The 25,115-nt window shown below is 35.1% G+C and overlaps 2 protein-coding genes across 6 annotated transcripts; both read left to right on the top strand.

Moving 5' to 3' along the window:
* The first annotated feature begins 7,173 nt into the window (after nt 1-7,173).
* Nucleotides 7,174-11,508, top strand: LOC18046110 (ribosome-recycling factor, chloroplastic). 2 transcript variants are annotated; one of them, XM_006444001.2, is made up of 11 exons: nt 7,174-7,418; nt 7,535-7,676; nt 7,785-7,854; nt 7,939-8,034; nt 8,530-8,627; nt 9,027-9,138; nt 9,783-9,824; nt 10,229-10,285; nt 10,421-10,471; nt 11,012-11,068; nt 11,163-11,508. In XM_006444001.2, exons 1-11 carry the CDS (start codon nt 7,331-7,333, stop codon nt 11,178-11,180), a joined length of 831 nt encoding a protein of 276 aa, XP_006444064.1. In that variant the 5' UTR covers nt 7,174-7,330; the 3' UTR covers nt 11,181-11,508. The 2 variants fall into 2 exon arrangements, with proteins under 2 accessions (XP_006444064.1, XP_024044136.1); XM_024188368.1 differs by lacking the exon at nt 9,783-9,824 and having other exon boundaries at nt 11,163-11,338.
* A 6,950-nt stretch (nt 11,509-18,458) lies between these two features.
* Nucleotides 18,459-24,266, top strand: LOC18046109 (protein TIME FOR COFFEE). Of its 4 annotated transcripts, none has more exons than XM_006444000.2 (12): nt 18,459-18,708; nt 18,802-19,191; nt 19,301-19,446; nt 19,547-19,811; nt 19,907-20,240; nt 20,343-20,403; nt 20,492-20,581; nt 20,687-20,921; nt 21,000-21,069; nt 21,173-21,239; nt 21,332-21,721; nt 21,841-24,266. In XM_006444000.2, the coding sequence occupies exons 1-12, from the start codon at nt 18,606-18,608 to the stop codon at nt 23,581-23,583; spliced, it is 3,894 nt and encodes a 1,297-aa protein (XP_006444063.1). In that variant the 5' UTR covers nt 18,459-18,605; the 3' UTR covers nt 23,584-24,266. The 4 variants fall into 4 exon arrangements, with proteins under 4 accessions (XP_006444063.1, XP_024043517.1, XP_024043516.1 ...); XM_024187749.1 differs by having other exon boundaries at nt 18,802-19,203; nt 19,967-20,240; XM_024187748.1 differs by having other exon boundaries at nt 18,802-19,203; nt 21,006-21,069.
* Nucleotides 24,267-25,115: the final 849 nt, after the last annotated feature.

Here is a 25,115-nt window from a genome sequence, read left to right as displayed (position 1 = left end):
GTTGTGAAATTGGAGAAAGTGCCCCACTAATGCTAGGAGGTTATTTTAGGAATTAAAAAGGATATAAATAGAAAAGGGGTTTGATAAGGATAATAGAGGAGTGCCAGTAGCATCACTCGCACTCTCGTAGGATAAATGTTAGTTTGGTAATGTTGTTAGCTATATTGTGGAAATAATTAGTTGTGAATAGAATAAATTAAATATATGGTAAAAAAATTTTAAAATGTGCTGTGAGTTGTAAAAGTGGTCATGTGAGTTTGATAAATTTTTTTGTTTGTTGTGAGATTACCAGTGACTGAAATAAACATAATATTAATAACATTTATTAAAACATTTATAAAAATATATAAAATATTTTTAAATGTGTATATATAATAACTGACACTAAAATAAATATTTTTATTTCATAATTTTATTTTTTATTTTGTTATCTCAACATTATTGGTAATAATATTCTCTTTAAATTTCTTGATTTTATTTGCTTATTGAATAAGGATAATTTTGGATTTGTATAAAATATTTGAGGAAATATATAAAATTATAATAAGTGTAAAATTAGTTTTCAAAATTAGATTTTGAAAAGCTACTCCTTCCTTATTTTTCCAAATTTTATGAAGGATGAGATGATTCTTTCCAAAAGTAATGCTCCAAAAAATTTATTAAATACAATTTTTACTTTTTTAAAATCACTTTTGAACTTTTTAAAAACAATCGCAAACATATGCTAAATATAATAGTAAATTTGTTATTTACACAAAATATGGGCCTTTTAACATTGACTTATGGGTGCATTTTAAAGGAGTTGTAGTGTATTTAGTAATTACAAAACATTGTTTACGTAGTGTAACCCGATTCTGCAATGAATGATGAAAAATATGACAATTCCTTGTGGAAATAATTACTAATTTCTTAGCAAAGTCATCTAATCATATTATATTTGTGAATTACACAAAAGCAGAATGGTCTATCTAATATTTATCTTTCTAAAAATGAATTACCAATAGCAAAATATACGAGGGAGAGCAGCCATAGCTTTCACCTAGCGTGGTGCAAGCTGCTAACCAGCGGAATATTTCATAGCAAATTTTCCATTATCAGTAAGGCAGATATTTGAGAGTTTGAACTCCACTTATTGAAGTGAAATGAAGAGGGGGATTTGGGTCATTTTGTTGAACAAATGGTGTGCATCCTATTGATTTTGAATTTGGATCCAATGCTGAGCTAACATATACTCGATTTTTCATAAGCTTCTACCACACATGTATGTATAGATATTGACAGTTAAGATTTAATTAGTTTTGTATGGGTCTAGAATTGGTTCAAAAGCAGGGCAAGTTCTCGAACTACACTTTTTCCCATTTTTGAACATCACTGAGATAGGCTTTTCTCTAAATCATTAACGATAGATTACAAAAGTCAGTCAAAGTGAGTACTTTATGAACTAGTTCATTCAATGGGACTTTAGATAAGAGCAAGGTGCATAGTGATATGGTGATATCACTATGCACCTAGAAAGCCCCCCACTTCCTTTAACTTTCAAGTGGGTTCAATAACTATTTCATAGTCTTTGTTCACTTTAGCGATTTCAAAGTAGTTAGAGAGTACTTCATTTAGATAATTAAGATACTTAGTTGGCTAATTTGCTTTAATTAGCATTGATGCTGGGGCAACCATGCGTGATACTTATTGACCGTGTCTCTGAGGGATAGTTGAACGAGCAGCTCGTGAATGCTGCTAGGTCGGACAAGCCACTAACTCGAAGACATTTGGTATGTTTTTTGAGCAAGAAACACAACATTACCTTACCTTCACATCCAATAACTACTAATTGTATATATCTAGATGTTTAATAAAAAGTTAGTTTAGCACTAAATTTTAATCCATTGACTTCACCGCAACTGGTTTGTGACCACGACCGATGATGGTACTTGTCACGACTTTGGTGGAAGGAAGAGAAGAGGCTTATCCATTTTTACTCGCCGAAATGTTTAGATTGTTTTAGTTTTGAATTTGTGCTGATTTTTTAAAAATATTTATGTGTTTAAAACAATGAACAAATAAAACTTATATTCTCAAATATTTAATGATAAAAATGTTTTGAATTATTTACAAAGACCACAATCCAATCCTCAGTAGAGATTATGTTGAACACCAAGTCAATGGTTAACAATTAATTAGATCTCATATAAAACAATTGTTAACCGTTGATTTAGTACTCAGCTGAAGCTCAGATGAGCACAAAATCCATTTCTTATTTAAAAAGCTTTAATTTGATGAATAATATAGGTTGAACAGATACTAGTTATTGAACCTTGGTCCATTTTTACGGCTTCCTAAAAAGAATTTACCTTTTACATTAACGAACGATCAGCCAAAATTCATTTATCAATCAAAAGTATAAATATGTCTAGCTTGTCTTGCTCATAAAACCAATTCATCTAATTCCCACATATGGTGTTAATTTAAGTCACGGCTACTGGCCTACTGCAGAGAATGCAGTGATTTTCTCGATGATGAACAATGGGTCTTTGTTGTGGGGGTGACCATGCCTTGGAACGGACCCGTTATGTCTCCGATCCAAGCTCCACCACCTGTGGGATCACGAGTTGAATGAGGAATGTATGCACGATCAACACCATCCGAGGAGACAACGGCTGTGGGGAAGCGACTCATCAGTACATCTGATAAATAATGTTGAACGACAGCAAGTGGAGTCGTCACAAATATTGAATCTCCACCGGTCGTAACTAAAGCAGATTGTCCACCTAGGGCCACACGAGTTGTTGAAACACCACGTGGTGACAAAAATTGAATCTCCACCCGAAGTAACGAAAATTGATCCCGCCTATGACATTCTAAGTTGAATCTCCACCTGTGGTGATAAAAAGTGAAACGAAAACAAATAAACAATAATAATCTGAAAAAAATGGATTAAGGCAATATCTGCCCTCCAACCTTTTAAATAATAATATAAAGAAAAAAAACAGATTTCACTATGGATAAAATATGTTCCACTAATTAATAATATTAGAATAATTTTGTTTGATACTAAAAAAATTGAAAAAATGTATAGTATCTTAAGATTATATCAATTTAATATTATGTTTGTAAAAGTTTTGAGTTATATAAACCATAATTCTATCCCCAAAAGAAAAAAAAAAAAGTGATGTCATATATACTGTAGTTTTTATGGTATAATGGTAAGAAAAAAAAGGTCGCTATGAGTCTATGACAATTTTTAAAATATTGTGAGTCTAACATGGAAATGTGGTAGATGAGCCAAGTTACAATTCTATTGCTTGAGATAGTAAGCCTGTTTATGGTCAGCCCGGTTGCGGTTGGCATCGAGAAGAATATGGCGATCATATATTATAATAACGAATGAATGACACAACTAATGTAGCCATTCTAGATTGCTTATTATTACTATTTCGGATTCAGATGCTTATGTTTTATTTGAGCGATTTCTCTTGAAATGCTGTGTTTTATTTAAGCAATTTAGTTGACATCTCTTGTGACAGGGGTTGTGGTTTTATGATTTGATATTTGTACTCAGTAGGCAGTACTCATCAATCAATCCGTGACATTTTGAGAATTTAAGCAATAAATATCCACATTATGCTAGAACTTAGAGGTTATATTTTTTTTTAGTACTTAGAATTTGAGATAATTGTTAAGATTGTGTTTTCTTTTTAAAAAAAAAAAATTTTGAATGGGTCTGACTGAGTGAATAGAAATATCTGAATAATTCTATTTTTTTAAAATAAATCTAAAGATAAGTGACATCTTATTTATTTTTATAAATAAGAAAATCTTATAGAATTTATAGTTTAAGAAATAAATATATTTTATAAGGATATTTTCAAAATATAATATTTATTTCTCACTCAGATCTTTTTTATTTAGATAAAAGTCACAAAAGTTTATAAACTCTAAATTCAAATGTAAATGTTTGAATATCAAACATAAATTGCAAAAAAAAAAGTAAATTTTAGAAAAAAAATTAAATTGATAAAACTTCAGACTTTAGACATTGAACAAATAACCCCTAAATTGGTCCCTTTAAAAATGATCCAAACATCTTTGTTATATATATGTTTGTTTATCATCTTTAAAATCTATTTAATTATTCTATACTTTTCACGTGTTGCTTGTCAAATTTATTGGATGTTAACTTTATCAAATAAAAATACTATTCTATCCTTAAAAATTAGATCTAACAACTATATATAATGTAACAATATCTACTGTATTATGTTTTAAAATATAAGGTCTAATTGGATAATATGACTAAAAGTTAGGGAGTAAAAGGAAATTTGTCTCGAAAGATAAACTAAAACCATAACACGATTTCTTTTGTGAATCAAACATAATAATAGTAGTGCAATAATCGAAGATAAAATATTTAATTATCCCGTAAAACCTGGACCAAAGAGAGATAATTCTGGTGTATTGAAGTGTCAAAAGCCATCGTATAACTGTATAAGCAAGTGTAAATTTGTTTAAAAAAAGAAAAAAAAAATCAAACTTCTCCATTTATTGAAGAAATCGCTTTGGTTGTTGAAAATAGAAAAAATAGCAAAAAGAAGGGAGATTTTATTTACTGATAGTAAAAAAAAAATTAGGGAAAGATAATAATGGAATATAAAAAATCTTATAAAAAAACTTGAAAAAATCTTATGCTAAAAGTTAAGAAGTAATTAAAAAAAAGAAAAAGAAAAAAAACAAGGACGCAACTAGGGATGACAATTTTTCTGATGGGATGGGATCCTACGGGATCCCATCTTATTTGGGACGAGATTGAGACATATTTTTGTCCCACAAAAAAATATAGGGATATGAGCGGGACATTTTTTTATCTCACTTGCATATACAAGACGGAATTAGAATTGGTAAATCTCATCCCATCCCGTCTCACTACCAACTATGAATGAGAATTTTTCAATTAGAATGTGATCTCGCAAAATCTCATCTTTTTTGGAATGAGATTGAAACATATTTTTGTTCAAAAAAAAAAATATAAGGACAGGAGTGAAATATTTTTTTATTCCACTTGCATATGCGAGACGAGACTGGAATTAATAAATCTCATTTCATCTCGTTCTATTACCAACCCTAGATGCAACATCAAGTAAAATAAATTGAAATTAAAACTTTTTCATCTAAAGTTGTGCTCCCGGTCTACCCGTGCATCACCGTCGACAAATGATAAAATCTTTTCGCCAAATACAATAGATTGGTCAATAGTATTTGTCGAAGCTTTATCCGATTCCGCAGCTTTTGCGATAAAATTTACTTCCGACATTAACGACCAGCCAGGAATTGATTACCAAGCACAAGTATAAATACATCTAGGCATGCAATTCATAAAATCACCCCATATACAATATTAATTATCATTACCCACGTCATATTTGAACCATGGCCGTCACAAAAAATATCATTATTATCTCGATGATTGTCATGGCTCTTTGTTGGGGGGTCGCCGTGGCAAGGAACAGTCCAAAGAACAGTCCACCGCCATCAAAACGTGAACCACCTGCGGAGACTGACTCAATATCTACAGTTCAACGACAAGTCGTATGGATTCAATCTCCATCGGGTGAAACTGATTGTGATTCTTCACCCGTGAGGCCCCAAAAAATTGTTCAAATTCATCATGTGGTCACAAAACATTAAACTATAACAGTTCATTCTTTTTTTTCAAAAAAAAAAAATGACGTGGGTGTATCCTCTCGCATTTGCAAGGGTGAATTTTCAGTGTATCCACTAAAAAATTGTGGTAATTGAATTTATGATAACTAAATTTCTTTTCATTTATCTCTTTCTGGTCCGTATTTATTTATAATTCCATTGCCGCCAGTCCAAATATCTGGATCGCATGCATGTCGTTGAATGTAGATTTGCTTTTGCATGCATTTTACTCAGTTTGAGATGCTTAATTAACGATGATAGGAAATAAATCATAATAAGAAAATGATTATTATTTTACCAGCTTATTGAGTTCGGCACCACTGGTTTTTTATAGTAAGGTCGTCTGGCTCATCGTCCTTTGGGCTGATTACATGAAATATCAATAGCTTTTCGTGGCTCATTGTCTAACAAAATCTATATCAAATAACCATGCCAACGAATCGAACTGAAAGTATTCGGCATATAATTAGTTCATTCGCTTTACATTCAGATGATATGTAAATATTAACAAATTTATTTTATGTCTAAACTAAATAATTACACCTGTTTAGTACGCAAAACGAGTAACAGCAAAAACCGCAAGGTGTAATGGAAAGATTAGAGGAGAGAGAGAGAGAGCATTGTTCTCTCATGGCTAGTACTCTAGTATGACGGCTAGTACTCTAGTATGATGCGGGGATGACAAAATTTGAATTCGGATCCGGATTGATATTCTTTTGTGGATCCGGATGCGGATAATATTTGTGCGAATTGCAGGTGAATTTTTCGGATATTCGGATCCGCATAATAGATTCAAATATAATTTAAAATTCAATAAATTTACCAAAAAAATATCAAATAAAATCCAGTCAATAATTCAACCCCTAGAATAAACATACAACAATACCATAAATCCACAAAAAAATACCAGAACATGAATTAAACATAAAAAAATAATATAGATTTAAGTCTAACACCACTACAAAAATAAAAACACCACAAATCTACATAGATTCCATTTAAAACCATCACACAAAAAGACACCACCACAAATCCACGTAGGTTTGACTTTTTTCATTTAACTTTTATATTTTAATTTAATAAATAAATTAATTAAAAAATAATGCGGATCTAAATATTTAATTTTTCAGATGCACTTACATATGAATCTACACATATCTTCAATTTTAATATCCAGATTTACATTTTTTAATATACAAATTTTTATTTTTTTGGATCCGAATCTACTGAATCTTTGCTAATCAGATTCTTTTGCCATCTCTACACGAGCCATTGGGTTAGACGGTGGTGATCTTGATGGTGAGATTTTTCATGTCCATCCAAATTTGTTAGGAAAAACGGGGGAAAAAATGAAAAATCAAACGCATAGGTTCCATGCGTGTTGGTCTTTCTCTTTCAAAGCCCGGCCCATTTGAAGTAAAAGCGCAGTCCTGTAGTGGGCATTGACCCATACCTGTGCACGATAATGCCCAGTCGGCTTCTAGAATGTGTAAATCCTGGGAACCAAACAGCGCGGTGGCAAAGTTCTTATCCACAACTGCACTACCGTGCACGCACTCTTCTTCTCCCCGGTTTATAGACAAAACCAAGACACTCATTTTGAACCAACTAATTTCTTAAGTCTGAGCGAGCGTTCATGGCCACGCACTTTTCTTCAACAGGGCCCATGCGGTCCATTTTCCAACTGAAATCAAATCCTCCCAAATGCCTCCTTTTCCTCCCTGGTACAAAATTTTATCTCTACTTACTGCTGCTTGTTTGCAATGTTCATTTTCTTTCTTATAATATATAGTTTTGCTTTCTTTTTTTTTTTTTTTTGGTTCTGTCTCTCTTTATGCAGATTCTTGTCATAGAAGAGCCGAAACTGCCACGTGCCGTGCTAGCAGCGTTAGTGTGCGCCAGTGGAGCTCAGCTGCAAACTACTCTAGACTTGTGAAATTATCCAACAAACCTATCGTTGTAAGACAACTGGCACACAAGAGGCAAGTTGCTCTCGCTGTGCCTGTAGTTGAACTAGTATGTAGCATTTTTAGTGTTTGTTGAAATGCCGTGCTGATTTTTTTAATCTTGTGTTGTTAACAACGATACAGAAATGGAGTTGTGAGGTGTGCAACTATTGAAGAAATTGAAGCGGAAAAATCTTCCATTGAGAAGGATGTTGTAAGTGTGTCTCCGATAGTTGGATGCTGGATTTTTAATTCATGATGGAATAGTGTAGTCATGATTTATTCAGTCACTTTGCAGAAAGCTAGGATGGAAAGGACTATCGATATGGTCCGAACCAATTTCAATTCCGTGAGGACAGGAAGATCGAATCCAGCTATGCTAGATAAGATTGAGGTTCGACTCAAAATACAAGTTCCTTTTTATGAATTTCCTAATGTCATTAAATATTAATTAGTTCATGAAGTAAAAGGGTTGATTTGGAACATCTTTGGATAATGCATATAGGATATATGTGTTATCCTTTTGAATATGATTCAAAGGTATTGATTCCACGACATTTCTCTTTCAGTAGGAATTCCCTGTAAGTCACTTGTATTTATAAAACATTGCACTTATATTATTTCTTTTATACACATCTGAATGATTTAGTATTTTACCATGTGGATAATACCTGAATGGTTGAATCTAGGAACCGGGGTGTAGAATATTGTACACATACAGGATAGGGAAGCTAATCAATGAATAATATTGGGAAAGAAATTGTTGCATCACATGTTTAAATATAATGGTTTGGCATTCGTTGATCTTAATATGTTCAAAGTCCTGTTGAAGTGTTGTTCTCTTATAAAGCATTTTTATAACATAACGCATAAAACAATGTTGTTGTAGGTGGAATACTATGGAAGCCCAGTAAGTTTGAAGAGCATAGCTCAAATCAATACCCCTGATTCAAGTTCTCTATTGATTCAACCATATGACAAATCCAGGTACTCCACGGATCTGGGGCCATGGATTAAGTTTGAAATTAATTGAGCACTAACCTGCTTGTTTCATATAATCTTCTGCCACAGATACCCCATGCTCCGTACGGAGTATGGATTAAGAACTTTCCGATTCTTTTTCTAGAGTAAGAAGAGATAAAACTAAATTAACAAGTTTGTTTAAGCCAGTAAATCTGACTTATTTGATTCATTTTGTTTGACAAAGAAATTGATGCAGTGTCTGGACTGTTGCCAGTAAATCTCACTTATTTGATTCATATTGTTTGAAAAAGACTGGATGCAGTGTTGAGTAGGAAACCCCTTATTTTTTCAAGAATTCCTTCTGTATTATTTGTGTATTTTATCCTCTTTATTCATGAGGCCTTTGATGTGTCATGTTTTCAGCTTAAAGTCTATAGAGAAGGCCATAGTAAGCTCTGATCTTGGCATGACCCCAAACAATGATGGTGAAGTCATACGGTTAACCCTTCCTCAATTGACATCCGAAAGGAGGAAGGTATCTTCATTTTTTGAGTTTTTTCATTCAATCTGCATAATTGTTCTCTGATCCATTTTGTTTTAGATCTCAAGAGTTTCTGTTAATTATATAAGTTCAAATATTGCTTGTGTATAAATTGTTCTTTTCTCCTCAATTTTGATGCAAGATTACAAGCGTTTCATACTATGTTCCTTGAATATATTGCCCCTTGGAACCCACTTGTAGATAACTCTCTCTTGCTCGTGATTATTGGCTATATCGTGAATGGATCTCCTTGCTTTGAAACTAACATATTGCACCTCAAATGTTATGCTGATTTTTGGAAATTAAATGATCTTTAGCTTGATTCTATTTCTTTTAGTGAAATATGTAGATGTTGATGTTCATGTAGTGTGCTTCTGAAACATGCTTATGTTTTAGTTTATATTTAGGGTTAGTAATTATGATGCAGTTTCCTGTTCTAATACATTGAAAAGTTAATTACAATTGTGGAAGCAAAAACAAGTAGGAAAAATCCATGCTAAAATATTTATTTTATTGTTGGATATTGTGTATGAGATATTGAAGCATATTGCTTACTGAATGTGTAAGTGATCACTGTAATTTCCTAGGTGTACTTCAAATATTTCAATTATGGTATTGTATTTATTTATGAACTGCAGGAACTGTCAAAGGTTGTGGCCAAACAGGCTGAAGAAGGGAAGGTAGTTATGCTTCTTTTATTCACGATTTCATAGGTTTCTTCTCCTCTTTGTAATCTATCTAATACTAAAGTTCAGATTTTCATTATCTTTTCAGTGCTTATAATTTTCATGAAGGTAGATATCACAGGAAATCTGTACAAGACGGTGTTTTCTAAATTAAAGAAGTTTTTGGTCTAAAATTTATAGTTTGCTTTGACGAATGTAAAGGTATTGGCATGAAATACTTTAAATTACTTTGAGAGGAGTTTCATTGTGGTTTATCAGGGTACTAAGTCATAACCTGAGTACATGGATTTTAAAGTTGCATGTGTTGGTTAATTTTTATACACAAATCTCTGTGTTTACTGATATAAATTCCCCGGTTTTGTCATCTTTGCTGCACTGCCCCCATCAATCATTTGCAGGTGGCAGTTAGGAATATAAGAAGAGATGCGTTAAAAGCTTATGAAAAACTTCAGAAGGTCTGGATTTTTGGAACCCCTTGGCATCTTTGCTTCTGTGGTTAATTGTCTTTGTTTTTCTATTGCTTCCTTATTCTCTTTGGGGCTTCTTTTATTATGTATATATATGATTTTTTTTTTCCCTTTTTCCTACAGGAGAAGAAGCTCTCTGAAGACAATGTGAAGGACTTGTCAAGTGATTTACAGGTAACTTGATGCTTTTGTTTGCTAAATTTTAGTGTGCTTGGAACTTGGACTGAAATCCAGGGAACTGATGAACTTTTCTATATGACCATAGAAACTTCGGCTAATCATTACTCCAAAGATACCTTGTTGGTGATATCTTGACATGGCTGGTGCATGTATCATTTCTTGGGAGTGTAGAAAAACTTATTTTGAACTGAGAAATGAATGTAACCTCCGCCCTTTCTTTTCCAATCCCACGAACAGATGCAACAAAGAAAAGTCAGGGGTGAAGGGTGTTTTGAATCTTTTGGTTCAATAATTGTGTAGTTTGTTGCAATTTGTTTGCGCAACAAATTAGTGAAACTCCGAATGTCCTACAGCCTGTGAACATTTGTTACTCTAGTAGGCATTAGAAGCGCATCACTGAAGTTGCTGGATGAGATGCTGTCATATACATTTCATTCTACCTCTTTCATTATATTGGCTTTCTACAACTGTTTCCTTTTTATCAATACTGCACATCCTAATACTCTAGTTGTTAACATGTTTTGCTTGATGCAGAAACTAACAGATGAGTATATGAAGAAGATTGATAGCATCTACAAACAGAAAGAGAAGGTAACTTCATTTTGATTAAACTGAGGGGTAATACAAAATTCTCTAGTGTATTAATTTTTTGACATATTATCTGTTTATATTTTGATCATTTCAGGAGTTGTTGAAGGTTTAATGATTGTTTACACACAAATGTAATGGTGAGCTCTCTAGTGAATCTCAGAATGCACTCTTTATTTTTTGGTTTGCCCATAGAATGGCATTTTTTGATACTAATGGGAGACACGGGTGGATATTTTGTTATGAAATGAAATGTGGAAATTAGTTATTCTAGACTCTTTGTAAAAATTGTTTGTATAGCAACCTGTGACCTTATTTACTGGGAACACTGAAGAGTGACCACGGTACGAGTAGGACCATTATAAATTGTAATGTCATGCTAAAGCACTGTGATGTTACTGCTTAATGGCGGGAACTGCTGGCTGATATTCGTTGTTTTCAAAGTATGACCCATTTTACCTGACCTTTGCCTGTAGCTGGATTTGGATTTCATATGATTCTGTGTGGGGTTAACCAAGCCAGCATGTTCATCTGTTTATAGTTTGACATGCGAAATTCATTAGAACTATGGACTGAACCTTCCCACATCATAATGCATCACAGTATTGTGCACTTGCCTTGGCCAAGCCCCGGACAAGTTGATATGTATCGCAAAAGTGCCCATTGGTACAGAAAGGACTTGAGTGTAATTCAAACAACCTAGCTGCAAGTGTTTTTTGTCGTCTCCATGAGGGAAAATTCTATCATATTAGAGGAAGCAAGTAGTTTGCCCCATGCCACATTCCCTCAAAATTGAATCTGTTATTTGAATGCTAGTAAGTTGCAGGAAATAAGGTTTCTAGGTATGTTTTTGAACAGCTAGCAAAGAAAAAGAGTAGTTTTCTCATAGGCTTGATCCGCATGTGAGCAGCGAGTTTGTTAAAAGTTCTTAGGACTCTCCAAGAAATTTTCTTAATATTCTTTAGAATGAGACTTGAGAGTCCATGTAAGTGCTGCTTTTGATGCATTTTTCATTTAAGAAAAGGTTAGGTCGTTACAGTCACGTAAACATCTGGGAAATTTCCAAGAACAAGCATAGTTATGAAATATTAAAAAGCAGCCACCGTGGGGACGGATGGGTGGTGCTTGCATATGTTCCTTAGAAATCAAGTCGGGTTTTTATTTTTATTTTTTTAAAATGTTATCGGCCATTGCGACATCTCTAGCAAATGAAGATAAGGCTGCTTTTGTTTACTTTAGTTTAAAAGGTAGGTGGACGATCACATGCCATTCTTTAATCTGGCTAAGCCTAAAACAAAAGTGTATTGATTCCATCATCAATATTCATTGCTTTTAAATTATTTGCAAGTCATCCCACTGCATGTGAACAAGATATGAGGACCATCTCTAGAAATGCTTATTTTGTTCTTGCGGCCCCGTTTCAATGATTTATACCTACACCACAAGCTAAATGATGAATATTTCAATGTTTCCACAGCCCGAAAGCAAAAGGTTGACATGAAAATATTATTCTAATGAAAAAGAGTCGGTTACCTAATTGAAATTTACAAATTGACAACTTAATCACAGCATTGTACAGTCTCCAAACCCTGTTTTCTCCACTGTTTTTATACCATTTCTATAGAGATAATGCAAACTAATAGGACAATATATAGTTCCATATTAATATGTCAATATTGATTTTAGTGGAACATTCAGCAATTTGATTGCTATATTTATTACGTGTCTTGGTTGATTATAGCGAACATTCAATAATTTGGTTGCGCAAAAATATTTGTTTGAAGTCGTGACAATGAAATACTTTGAAATTATTGTAAATGGGAGTTGAGGAACGACAGTGGGTCTGCGGAATTAAAATTCCAATGTTGGCTTATGGGTCCCAACAGGATATAGATTGCCATGTTATATTGCATAATAGTACTACAGATCTCAAAAATCTAACTTACATGATATGACATTCATTAATCGATTAATGAAATAATATAATTAATTTATTTGATTTTATAAAGAATTGTTATTTATTTAATAAATAACCCGATATTTTAGATGAAATTTGAAATAAAATATTTTAGATGTGTATTATTACTTTATATTATAAATGGTCGTGTGATTGGGGAAGATTTTTTTATTGATTCAATTGACTTTACGTGTCAAATCAAAGTTAAAATTTTCTTCCTAAAATTTTGAGTTTTTTTATTTAAGTTAAAACCTTCACGGTTCTATTCTTCTTATTTATGTTGTTCATCAACTCCTCTGTATTAATATGTCTGACTTCAGCTCTTTCTTCTCTCATCTATATTTTTTCTTTTCAGTTTTTTAGTTTTATCACTTACTTAGATAAGGTAAACCTGTGGATGAATATTATTTCATTGTAAATTAGATTAGATGTAAATTAGGGAAATTCATACATGATATATTATTTAATAATGGATCTTTACTAAAGTAAAGAATCAATTAAAAGATGAGAAAAACAAACGTTTTAATTTATAATATATCAGGGCTTTTCTTATCTTTTAGAAAAGTCTTTATCCTAATAAAATATGAGACCCACGTTGAATCGATACTCGCTCTCTTCCTTTCTTCACTAAATTCAAATAGAAAACCCAACAAATTATTTTTGTACCACTAAATTCCACGGACCATGATTCCAGCTGGCGAAAAATATAAATTATTATCCTATTAACATCGAATCAGCCAAAATAATATTAATAATCAAACAAAAGCGAACCTCAATAATATAGTATATTCGTCATGCCGCTTGACTGTTATTAATCTTCGCCATTAGCAAGCAGACGTACAAGCCCTGCACCTTCCCGAAACCTCTCTCGATAAATCCGTCGAGACAGAAATATGTTTTCAACTTTTGCCTAATAATTTAATTAATTAAATCCCAACTTGCAAATAATGCTTTGATTTAAATATAATCTAGATTTTGTTGATTAATTATTTATTCAGCATGGACGAGGGTGTCTAATCCCACTATCATATTATAATATAGCCTCGGTTATGCACGTACTTAAAATAAAATATTAGTTAAGCGTAAAGTCAATTTACACCAAACTACGTCTTATTCGATTTTAAGGACAATTCATCACAATAGGCTGTCGTTTATAACTTGTTTACTTTATTTTATTGATTTTGTTTATTAACAAAAGTTGACAGAAGTTGGATTCCTTTATTTATTTAAAAGTAAGTATTCAACGTCCATATGATGTTTCGGACTTTTTTTAAAATATATAAATATTTTTTTTCTTTATAAATTTATTCTTCAAGTTAATAATTTTTTCAATCACCACTTTGACGTTAAGTTAATGGTTAAATAATATTTTTATTGCTAATGGACCTTTTGCCCAGTAATGAATCTCTACTCTCACAATTAAAAAAAATTGTGAGGGTAGAGATTTGAGTCCTCATTAACTTAAAACTCTTTCAATTAAGCATTATGGATGATTATGTAAAGTTTATTTATAAGTTTTTTCCCTTACGAAATGCGAGTGGAGCAAAGACATTTCTTGTCTATGAGGATTAATTGTCTGGACATGTAATTCATAAATTTTAATGTAAAAAATGTAAGTCTCAATTATGTATATCTGATTGTAATAATATATACTTTATAAATTTAATGTAACAATATAAGTCTCAATTATATATATTTAATTATAAATATTGTATGTGTAATCAGGATAAAAAAAAAAAAAAACTTTTTATCCCAAAACATAAAATGATTGTTTTACCTTTCTTTGAAATCCTCGTGGCTTTGAGCCTGCTACTCACCAGTCACTAAGCTTCTCCACAACAAAACTTGATTCTGTTCCTCCTTGAGCTTAAATAACTTTAATTTGCGGTCATCACGTACAGCCGTACCAGAAGAATATAAACCTTCTTGTCTTGTCTCCGCCGCTCGCTCTTCACTTATCAGAAAGGCTTTCTTCTGCTTCGCATCTGCTTCAATGGGTAACAGGACAAGCAGTTTTGGTAAGAAGAGGAGCAAGACACACACTTTGCGTGTACGATGCGGCCGTCAACTGTAGACAAGTGAAAAAATTATTAATTTCAAGTAGAATTCTGAAAAAAAAGAAGAAGATATTTATGTATTTTTAAAAAAAATTCAAAGCATCGAATGATAGGTGGGTCATTACCCTTGGTTCTAATGGTTTGACTTTGAAGAGTTGGAAAGCCAAATAAGCATGCATCTGTCACTTTATGATTGATAAATAAAAATATAATATGAAACTTTAAATATGGTTTGCCCACAGTTGCAGCATTAAATAATGAGTGATTTGATTATAAAAATGTATGTACTTTAATTTCTTTTCATTAAGTTATTGCTTGCTTTGATTTGCATCTTTCTTGCATTAAATAATGTCACGTCATCATTTTCTTGGACAGGAGATCACAAAATGCTATAATTATTCATTTAGCACTGCTTTTGTTTTGTCATGCTTTTGTTTATTTAGCATTGCTCTAATAGAATACTTAATTTTTTTAAAAGCCAACAAACCCAACTCAAAGGTATATTTGGGGTCTGTTTCTCTTTCTCATATGTAAGCAGGAACTAATATATATATATATATTATAAAAAAAGAACTTAGTAAAATTATGCTTAACAATCAGTATTAGGGATGGCAATGGGAAGGGGAGGGGAGGGGACCAATCTTCCCGTACTCATCCCCGATATTTTGCGTATGTCCTCGTCCTCTCCCCATTCCCGTCAAAGTTATTTAAGAGAATTTTCATCCCCTCCCCGAATAATAACAGGGGATCTCCGAGGGTCCCCGATCCCCGAATAACTAATACATTTTTTTTTTATTTTCGATTTTAAGTTAATCATATTAAAATAAAAAATTCAAATAAAAGTAAAGTTTGAAATATATCTTACATTAATATCTATTACAAAAGTCACATACATTAAAGTAATAAGTAACACAACATGCAAATGATACAAACTATCATGAACAAATTAATAGCCTAATACAAAATTGTTACAAATAAAATCAAATTTAGATTCAAAATTAACTTTTCAATGGTGGCGTTGACACTTTATAAATGTGGACTATTCCCTTTACAACACAATAGTTAAGTCGAAGCAAATCAAGAGCAAATATTATATTAGATTAGATATTAAAATTGTGATTTGTTGTGGGCAATTATAACATCTAAAAATAAATAAAAAATAGATTTAAGTTTAAAATATTTAATGAATATTAAAATTAAAACAAAATTTTGGGCTAATAGAATCTGTCCGATCTTTTTAATGTCCTAAATAAAAATTTAGGACTTTAATTAGTTAATTAGGCCTAAAAGTTTAATAATATAAATATTTTGATATTTTTTATTTTTACCAATACTTATAATTTTATAATTCAAATTTTATTATTTATTTACTAGTAATTTAAAAAAATAAAAATTAAATTAAAAATTAAAATGGGGAAATGGGTAGGGGATGGGGATTCCACCTCATCCCTGTCCCCTCCCCGAATAAGAAATTATGTAAAAAAAATTCCCCGTCCCTTCCCCGAATAAGAAATTGGGTATGAAATTATCCTCATACCCTTCCCGAATGGGGAAAATTCCCGAGGGTACCCGTCCTCGTGGGGATTTTTGCCATACTTAATCAGTATAAATGATGGAGACTAGCGGAATAATAAACTTATGGTAACTTTAAAGATTTTAAGGGGTTGTTTAAAACTATAATAAAAGAATAATGTAAAATATCTTCCAAAATGGTGATGGTAATTCACAAAGGAGATTATAAGAGAAGAATTTTATCTAAGAACATTGTATTCTAAAATTTTATTATAAATAATGTAATATTCACGAGCTAAATCTTGTAATAATATTATTAATTAACTAAAATTTTTTAAAAATATCGCAACCACTTAAATGAATGACATCCCAAATGACACATCATTTAGTATAAAATTTAAGGATATAATATGAGATGTCATGATAAGGATTATTTGAAAAAACAAAAAACCATGTTAATAATATAATGTCTTGCAATCTGAATATGGATATAAAAATTGAAAAATAAGAAGAGAGCTCACAAACAGAGAAGAAGGAATTGCTCCATTCACACAGTTGTGATCCATCTTATACATTATATAGATTTAACCTTAATTTGATTCCTCTAATCACCTCAATTAACAAATCCCTTTAAAGATTTCACAAAATAAGAAAAATAAAAAATGGGAAGAGAAAGGGGGGGGGGGGGGACATGAAAAAGTGGAGCGATGGTGGCCACTGGCAACAACGAGATCCGAGGCCACGAGAGCAGCGGTTAATTGAAAAAAATAAATGAACAAAAACACCAGCAACGCAATCACAGGCACAGCCTCCACTGGCACTGATTGGTTATTGCTGCCTTACCCTCCACGTGGCTTTTTCCTTCTTATACTATTACCCCCACTTGCCAACCTCTATTTTCCCCGGGCCCTGCTTTTTGTTTTCTCAAATCAAAAGCACTTATTAATTTTTACCGAAAAAGAAAGAGTCCTACCGTATTTTCATATTGTGTAACCGCGTGCACGTTATCATTCCCCACCACTAAACAGTAAACACTAAATAGAGCAGATGAGTTGACGTCACCGATTTTAACAGAGATTGGGAAACCCATTTGGGCCCAATTCTGTGATCGTGACTAGATATCTGTGCACTTTGCTGCCAATTAATCATGGACCGTTTGATTCAGATCAATTATACGGAACGGCAGGTAGTTGGGTCTGCCAGGTCGGATTGCTTTTTCGGCAGAGCAAAGATGTATCTCCACGTCATATTACAATCCGACGGCGGAAAAGCCTTCTCGGTGTGTCCCTCGTTCGCCCGTGGGCCCTCTGACTTTAAAGAAAAATAATATGCACTGAGATTTGACCGGCGGGAGCGGGTGATTTCGGTCCTCAAGTCTCACGTGATTATTCTATTACTTTTTTTTGTGGACTTTCTTCCATCTTTTTCTAATTTGGCCACCGGGGACCACACAACCGGCTTAACTCGAGAGAAAGATATTTGCTTTTGTCGCGACAGCTAGTGCGAAGTCGACAGGTGTTGCCTCAATGAGTGGGATCCACCGATTGGAACGAACCTGGAGTGCTGGGCCCCTGGCCCTATGAATGGGGATGAATTTCACGCGCCTGAAACGCGTGGAAGGAAATGCCGATAAAAAGGATATAAATATTATATGCCACGTTGCCAGTAAGTGCACCATGGCTATATTCCGTCAGACAATGACGTTTCTGCCATGTTGGCACCTGGCAATCACAACCGTCGGATGGATAATCAATCGAACGGCTACGATCAAGAATAAGACATCATCGAGATATCTGAGCCGTCCGGTGTTGCCGGGGTATGTATCGCGTGAGTGAATAAAAAAAAAAGTGAGCATTACAAAAAGGAAAAAGGATGAGATTTTTGAGCACACAAGAATCATAGAAAAAGAAGAGACGCCTCAGAGAGATAGAAGATTGGTACTTGTGGTGTTTCTTTCTTGGCAAGTGAACTTTTCTCTTCTTCATGTTATGTATTGATCGGTGAGTTGAGTTTGATGCTTATGGAAAGAAGCCGAGAAGCAAGAAGATCAAACATGGCGGCCTCAAATGGACTGGCAAGACGAAGACAAAGGAGCACTAGTCTTCGTGAATCTCATGGTTCATAAATAACTCTCTCTTTTCATGATTCTTCTTCTTGACGCTTCTTAAACTCTTGTTCTTATGATGATATTTTTTTTTGTTTTGATTCAGCTGTAGAAGAAGATTCACAGATGGTGCTACAAGACACAGTGAGGCTACGTGATCGAGCAAAGAAAAGAGACCGGGACAGAGAACGAGAGAGGGAAAGAGATCGAGAGTTTTCGAATCATCACAAGCGCAGGAGAGGAGACAGTTTGACGTTAGGTGAAGAAGAGAGAAGCGAAGAAAGTGTAGCTGCTGATGAAGAGGACTTTGTAATCGAGGAAAGAAGAGTTACTCATGCGATTTCTCACAACAACACTTCATTATCTTCTTCCTCTTTATCGAACCAGAATAGTAGAAAAAGCTTACCTCCCACCAGACTACCAGTCAAGCAAGCGCCCGCCCTGAAGGCCGCCGATGAGTTGATTGGAGCTCTGGTCCCCAGAAAGGCTCGCTCAGGTACAAGAAAACGTCAGACTTGCTCAAAGTTTATCTCTTCTTATTATTATTTTCTTAAAAAAAAATTGATATATCGGGGGATTTGGTCTGATTGTTTTGGTTTTCGCAGCTTCGGTTAAAAGGTCACATGAGAGTTGGCTATCTGGAAATGGTGGATTTTGGGAAGACCAGAAAGCTTCCTCCACTTCGCCGGCGAGTCGGAGCACTGAAGCTAATTCACCGTCATCGTCAAATGTTTCAATTAGAAAAAAGATGGTTGATATTGCTGTCTTTATGATGAGTGTTCCATTTCTTCAAACTTCGGTGGATCAATTTTGAGATTTTGATTTTTTCTATTTTTCAAAATGTTCTGCAGAAACTAAGTAGACGCAAGACTCGGCTTCCAAAGGTGGCCAAATGCTTTAGCCCACCTCTTCAACAAGATGATATCGAGATTGAAATTGCTGAGGTTTTGTTCGGGTTAATGAAACAATCCCAGGACTCGAATAAGGAGGATGATAGTAACACCACAAAGCTTGAATCAATAGATGATATGGCCATCAGCCAGAATACTAAATCATCTGTTTCTGTTTTGCCTCAGAGCAATATCCCTGCACCAGATCTCTTGCTTGGTGGTGCTGGTCCGTTCTCTATTTAGGATTCAATCCGGATTGTTATTTTTTTTTTGTCCTGTGTCTTTCGTTTTTTGTTGATTTCTGTTTATTTTAAAATGCAGCCCAGAAGAAGAAAAACGTTGAGGTTGATAATTCTTCAAATCCGTTTTGTAATGCTTCAGGTTCATCTTCTACCAAGGTTGATAGCAAGATGGAAACTTCTGCTCCAAAATCGGAGCAAACTGCCACTCATGAAGTGGATGCTTTTAAAGTTGCATCCATGGCGGTGGAGCCGCAGGAAGAGGTAACCGAGCAAGGTGATTCGAAGTTATCGATTCAAGGACCGGGTAGCCCAGATGGTCCTGTTACTGAGAAAAAATCTATTTCATCTAAGGAAGAATCTGCTACGTGCCTTAAAATGGATGTTGATTTTCCAGATTCGACTGTGACAAAAGGGTGAGAATCTAAGAATCTCTGCCCTCTCCCTTTTTTCTTTCATTTGAGGTGTCTGATATTTTCATATTCTTTCTTAATCTTCTTTCTTGTGGGTATTACCAGGGCTTCAATCATACTGGAGAACGATGGCCGAAAAGAGGAGAAGTTCAAGATTGATCTGATGGTGAGGTACATTCTTGTCGCATTCCAGATAAGATTTTTGTTGCTATTTTACTTTGAATTACTCAAAAAGAATTGTGCCTTCTCAACAGGCTCCTCCTCCTATGGTATCTTCTCCTGAAAGGGAAGGCTTCAATGATTTCGCACCAGATCCTTCATTCGAGGCTAATGATGTCAAAATGGTTGGTTCAATCAACTGCCTTTTTCCGAAGACTTCTCAAGATCTCAGTTTTTTCTCTTTAATTTTTCTATTCACAAATTAATGTTTTGGTTTTTATATTGTTTAGAAATCTTTGGTCAAAGATGAAGAAAAGACAGACAGATTTTTGAAGGAGGAACTGGTGGTGAAGGAAGTTGAAGAGAAGAAGATACACGCAATTGGAGACAAGCGCCAATTGAAGATTGATTTAGAAAAGCCAAATCAAGATAATGGAAGAGATAGTTCTATTACATCACAACAGGCGAGTCAGAAACAGCACCAACCGCAATCTAAATCTACCATTGCTAAAGTGGAAAAAACAGGTGATTTAATGGTTTAAGACTTTCTACTTGAGTTGAGACTTCAGTTCTAGCTCTCTTTTGATATTTGTACTTCTTCAGGAGCAGAATCCAGCTCCATTCCTTTAAAAGTCTCTGTACCTGGCTGGCCAAATGGTCTCCAGCCACTGGGGTACGCTATCTGCAACCTTTGTGTTTGTAAATATCCTTGAGGTAAATGTCGCTCCATGAATAACAAGCTTTTTTTTTTTTTTTTTTTTTTTTGGTATCGGTAGATACCTGCCTCCATTTCAAACAATGACTCCCATCGACAGCAGCACCATATCAGCCACTGCTCAACAGGTATTAGTTATGCTTCCCATGGTCTATTTCTTTTATCCATTTTCATAACTGTATTGATATTGAATTTGCTATTGAATAATTGGAAAATCCAGCATTCTTCATTTATGCTCTCTCAACCCCAGTCAAAGAGGTGCGCTACCCACTGTTACATTGCTCGCAACATCTACTTGAATCAACAACTGGAAAAGATGAATCCCTTCTGGTCGGCAGGAGCCAGTTCTGATTCATTATGTGGAGCCAAACCCAACAATCCCAGTGCCATGCCCTCAACAGAAAACATAATTCATGGAAGCCCCCTGCAAGGAAGCTGTCAGCTTTTGAACCTACACTCTGGGAGGGACAAAGGTCAAGCTGTGGCAAGCTTTCCACATCCTGCTCAGAAAGATAAAAGCTCTGAGGGTGTTAATTTCATGGACCCAGCACAAAACAAGCAGCTTGTGCTTCAACAAGCTCCACAGCTACCTCCAGCTGGTAATCTTTTGGTATGTTAGGTTAAATGTTCTGTTGGCTCTGAATGTCATCTCTTGCATTTTATTCATTTTAGTTTGTTCTCCCTGCATGATTGTGGAAAGTTATTGATACTATTTATAATGACATGTAGCATGCCTCTGCATTGATCTTCCGTGTAAGCCAGCAACAAGCAGCAGTAACAGCAGCAGCAAATCAACCTGGACCTTCAAAATCTGCTGTTACCTCAACCAAAAGTGCATCAGTATCTGGTAATTCAACAGCTGCACCTCCTGCTACCACTGTGGCATTGCCACCAGCAGTGTCAGCATCCGCTGTGGGCTATAACTTCCCAAATTTGGCGGGCAATGAAACTCCATACTTGACTATACTTCAAAATAATGGATATCCATTTCCGGTCCCTACTCCTATTGGAACAGCACCTGTAATTAGAGGAGGAACCCATGCTCAAGCATTGCCATTCTTTAATGGTTCTTTCTATTCACCTCAAATTTTCCATCCTTCTCAACTTTACCATCAACAACAGCCTCACTCTCAATCTATAATGCAAGCTGCCCATCAGAATACAAGCACATCAAGTGCCTCTTCATCATCTCACAAGCAATTGCATAATCATCAGTCAAGGGGGATGTCAGTTATTGGTAATAATTTTGTGAGCTCAATGACCATGCAATCGCAACAAACGCAAAAGCAGCACGTATCATCATCCAATCAAAATCACAAGCTTGAGGCGGAGATGAGTGGAGAGAATACCCCATCAGTTGCCAATAGCCGACTCTCTCACAACCAAACAAGTGTGTATGGCCAGAACTTCACAGTTCCTCTTCAGCCACTGAACTTTCAATTGATGCCATCTTCAGCAGTTGGTGGCAGTACTGGCGCAACTCATAATGAGAAGCAGCAACAATCCCAGCAGAAGAGTGTAAAGGGTGGAGTTGAGCTCATCCCTCAGGCATTTGCCATGTCATTTACTTCCAGTGGAACCAATTCACCTTCAAACCTTAATTTTTCACATAATCCTGCAATCTTTCAGAGCCTTCCAGATATGGCTCGATACCAGGTTGTGCCTGCAGCTCAGGCTGCACCTCAAAAGAATCACCAGATAACTGAGGTGAAAACTGGAGGTTCATCAAAACATGATGAGGGTAAAAAGCCAGGTTTGGGGAAGTCATCTGCCTCGAATGTGCAGACGCTTGTTTTTGACAATTCAGCCAGAACTCTTAACTTCGATTCATCCCCAATCACTGGAAATTGGCCTTCTTGCAGCATAACATCAACCACTATAACCACAAATGTCCCTATTGCTGCCAATTTGCAAAATTTCCAGCAACAGCAACTGCTTCAGCTCCAGCAGCAGCAAATGTTGCAGCAACAACAGCAATCCACAGCAGCAGCTCGAAGCAAAGCCCAGACAACTAAATGCTTGCCTTCTTCTTCCATCGGCGCCAAGCTCTCAAACAAAGCCCCTACTTTCTCACAAACTCTGGTCCAAAGCAACAGTTCTAGTCAATCACCACAATGGAAGAACTCGGCAAGGAACCCGACTAATCAAGTCCCTCCAACATCACTCACATCGTCCGGCATCTCAAACATCAAGAATGTTTCCCAGCAACAAGTAAGATCTTCACAGGGGCATACTCAGATATCTTTTGAAAGACATTTCAAGTCAGGCTTAGCACCTCAAGGGCAACAAATAACCACTAGCAACCTATCACCAACAAGGAGCAAAGCTGGCTCATCAATTCTTACATTGCAATCACAGCCGGCTGAGAATTCTTCAGCTAGCGCTGGGCAGAAATCCTCCCCAGTCTGTGGAAGGAATGTGCCATCAATCCTGAGCACATGTCCTAGTCACCTCTCTGAACTCAAGTACTAAACTCTAGATCAACTAGAATGCTGGCTCAAAGTTTTGTCCCCAATGTCAGTCTTGAGCCGCCTCCCAATGATAATTGATAGCCTTTTAGGCGTTAAGGGGAGTTTAAATGTGTGTTTATGAGAGAGGCACGTGGATTTCTAACAAATGGAAAAGAACTACGGATATGATTGTCCATGGGGCGTGGCAGCATCAGGTATGAGCAGAGGTGTTAAGTAAAAGTAAGCGACAGTGAGTGCGATAAAAAAATTCATTTGGTGGAAAAATATGAGATTCAGTGACAGTCAGTCTGACAAGATTTGAAGATTAGATTGAGAGTAGCACGTGGAATAGTCACCACCAGACACCACGTCTGGCACCCGGCGCTGGCAGTATTAGATGGCAGCCATACAAAAGGCGATGGGCTTGACTGTATTAAGTCTCATTAAAATTTTGAAAGTTCAAAAATGAAATGTGGTGGGACACGCAATATTTCATATTTCGGGGGATTACGGCTGGTTGGTTACCTAGCTCAACTGCTCAAGGCAATTAATTGGACGGTTTCACGGGGTCAAGATCAAAACCAATTAGATATATTAATGTGGCGCTGACCTGTACATATAACTTAGTCTTTTGCGTAGAATGTAATCTTCTTATTAGTAATTGATCAATGCCAGTTTTTCATCATTTGGGTTCTTGAATTTGAACTCCCCGTGTACATTATAAAGAATATCTTAATTATTCTGAAAAAGCTAGAATCAGTGGAGCTGGAAGCAATTGATGCTCTTGGCTTTATTTTATTATTTTTATATACGTACATACATATTATTGGTTTCTTCTATCTCTTACTTTGGTTAGTTCACCAGCTCTCTCTTATTTGAATTTGTGGCTGAATTCGGACCGAGTTGCAATTGCATTCAACCCATGGGCCCGACAGTTTCACACCAATTCCTTGATTTTTCAAGTAAGAAGCAACTTTTGCTTACCATACATTTATTTTGGGATTCATAATGATAGGCTGCAACTAACCAAGCTATGAGCTCCTCCTATCCAAAGACCGAAAGGCTAAGGCTAAGGGTGCCAAAATTAGGTCACTGGTCTCCCGCCCCGGGCATCTATGATAAAGACGGGAAATCAGTTTGTTTTGGTGCCCAGACCCAAGAGTATCTAATACATGTCCTGATTTTTGGGATTCTACCACATGGGTGGGTTCTTTCTCAGACTCAAAAGAATCAACCAAGAGTGAAAAAGACTCAAGAGTGGTGCTGATAGTAACCTATAGGGTCCTTGATATTTAGAAGTTCTCAAAAATAATTCACCACTGAAAGTGGTTGCCGATACTTAACACCATGGATGGTCAAAGATAAGATTAGTGCAGTATAGGAACTGAATACCGGGAATATACTGCGCATTTTCGTTTTTACCTTTGCCACTGTCATGTTATTAGTTTTTGCATATTTTGCAATAAGTTACAAAGGTTGTAACTTAAGCAGAACCCTTTTGTTGATGCGAGATTCTGGTTACGCCTTCCAACGACCAGGATGTCTGCTCGATCA

The sequence above is a fragment of the Citrus clementina genome, unplaced genomic scaffold (assembly GCF_000493195.1).
Source record: "Citrus clementina cultivar Clemenules unplaced genomic scaffold, Citrus_clementina_v1.0 scaffold_3, whole genome shotgun sequence".
NCBI classification, from domain to species: domain Eukaryota; kingdom Viridiplantae; phylum Streptophyta; class Magnoliopsida; order Sapindales; family Rutaceae; genus Citrus; species Citrus x clementina.
This window is presented reverse-complemented; position numbering and strand designations above follow the sequence as displayed.

Excerpts from the sequence above, each read along its gene's own strand:
- LOC18046110 (XM_006444001.2), top strand. The coding sequence starts at position 7,331 with ATGGCCACGCACTTTTCTTCAACAGGGCCCATGCGGTCCATTTTCCAA. Across the intron at positions 9,139-9,782 it reads TGACATCCGAAAGGAGGAAG|GAACTGTCAAAGGTTGTGGC; the intron begins GTATCTTCATTT and ends TATGAACTGCAG. Across the intron at positions 10,286-10,420 it reads CTTATGAAAAACTTCAGAAG|GAGAAGAAGCTCTCTGAAGA; the intron begins GTCTGGATTTTT and ends TTTTTCCTACAG.
- LOC18046109 (XM_024187747.1), top strand. The coding sequence starts at position 18,606 with ATGCTTATGGAAAGAAGCCGAGAAGCAAGAAGATCAAACATGGCGGCC. Across the intron at positions 21,070-21,172 it reads AATGGTCTCCAGCCACTGGG|ATACCTGCCTCCATTTCAAA; the intron begins GTACGCTATCTG and ends TGGTATCGGTAG. Across the intron at positions 21,240-21,331 it reads TATCAGCCACTGCTCAACAG|CATTCTTCATTTATGCTCTC; the intron begins GTATTAGTTATG and ends TGGAAAATCCAG.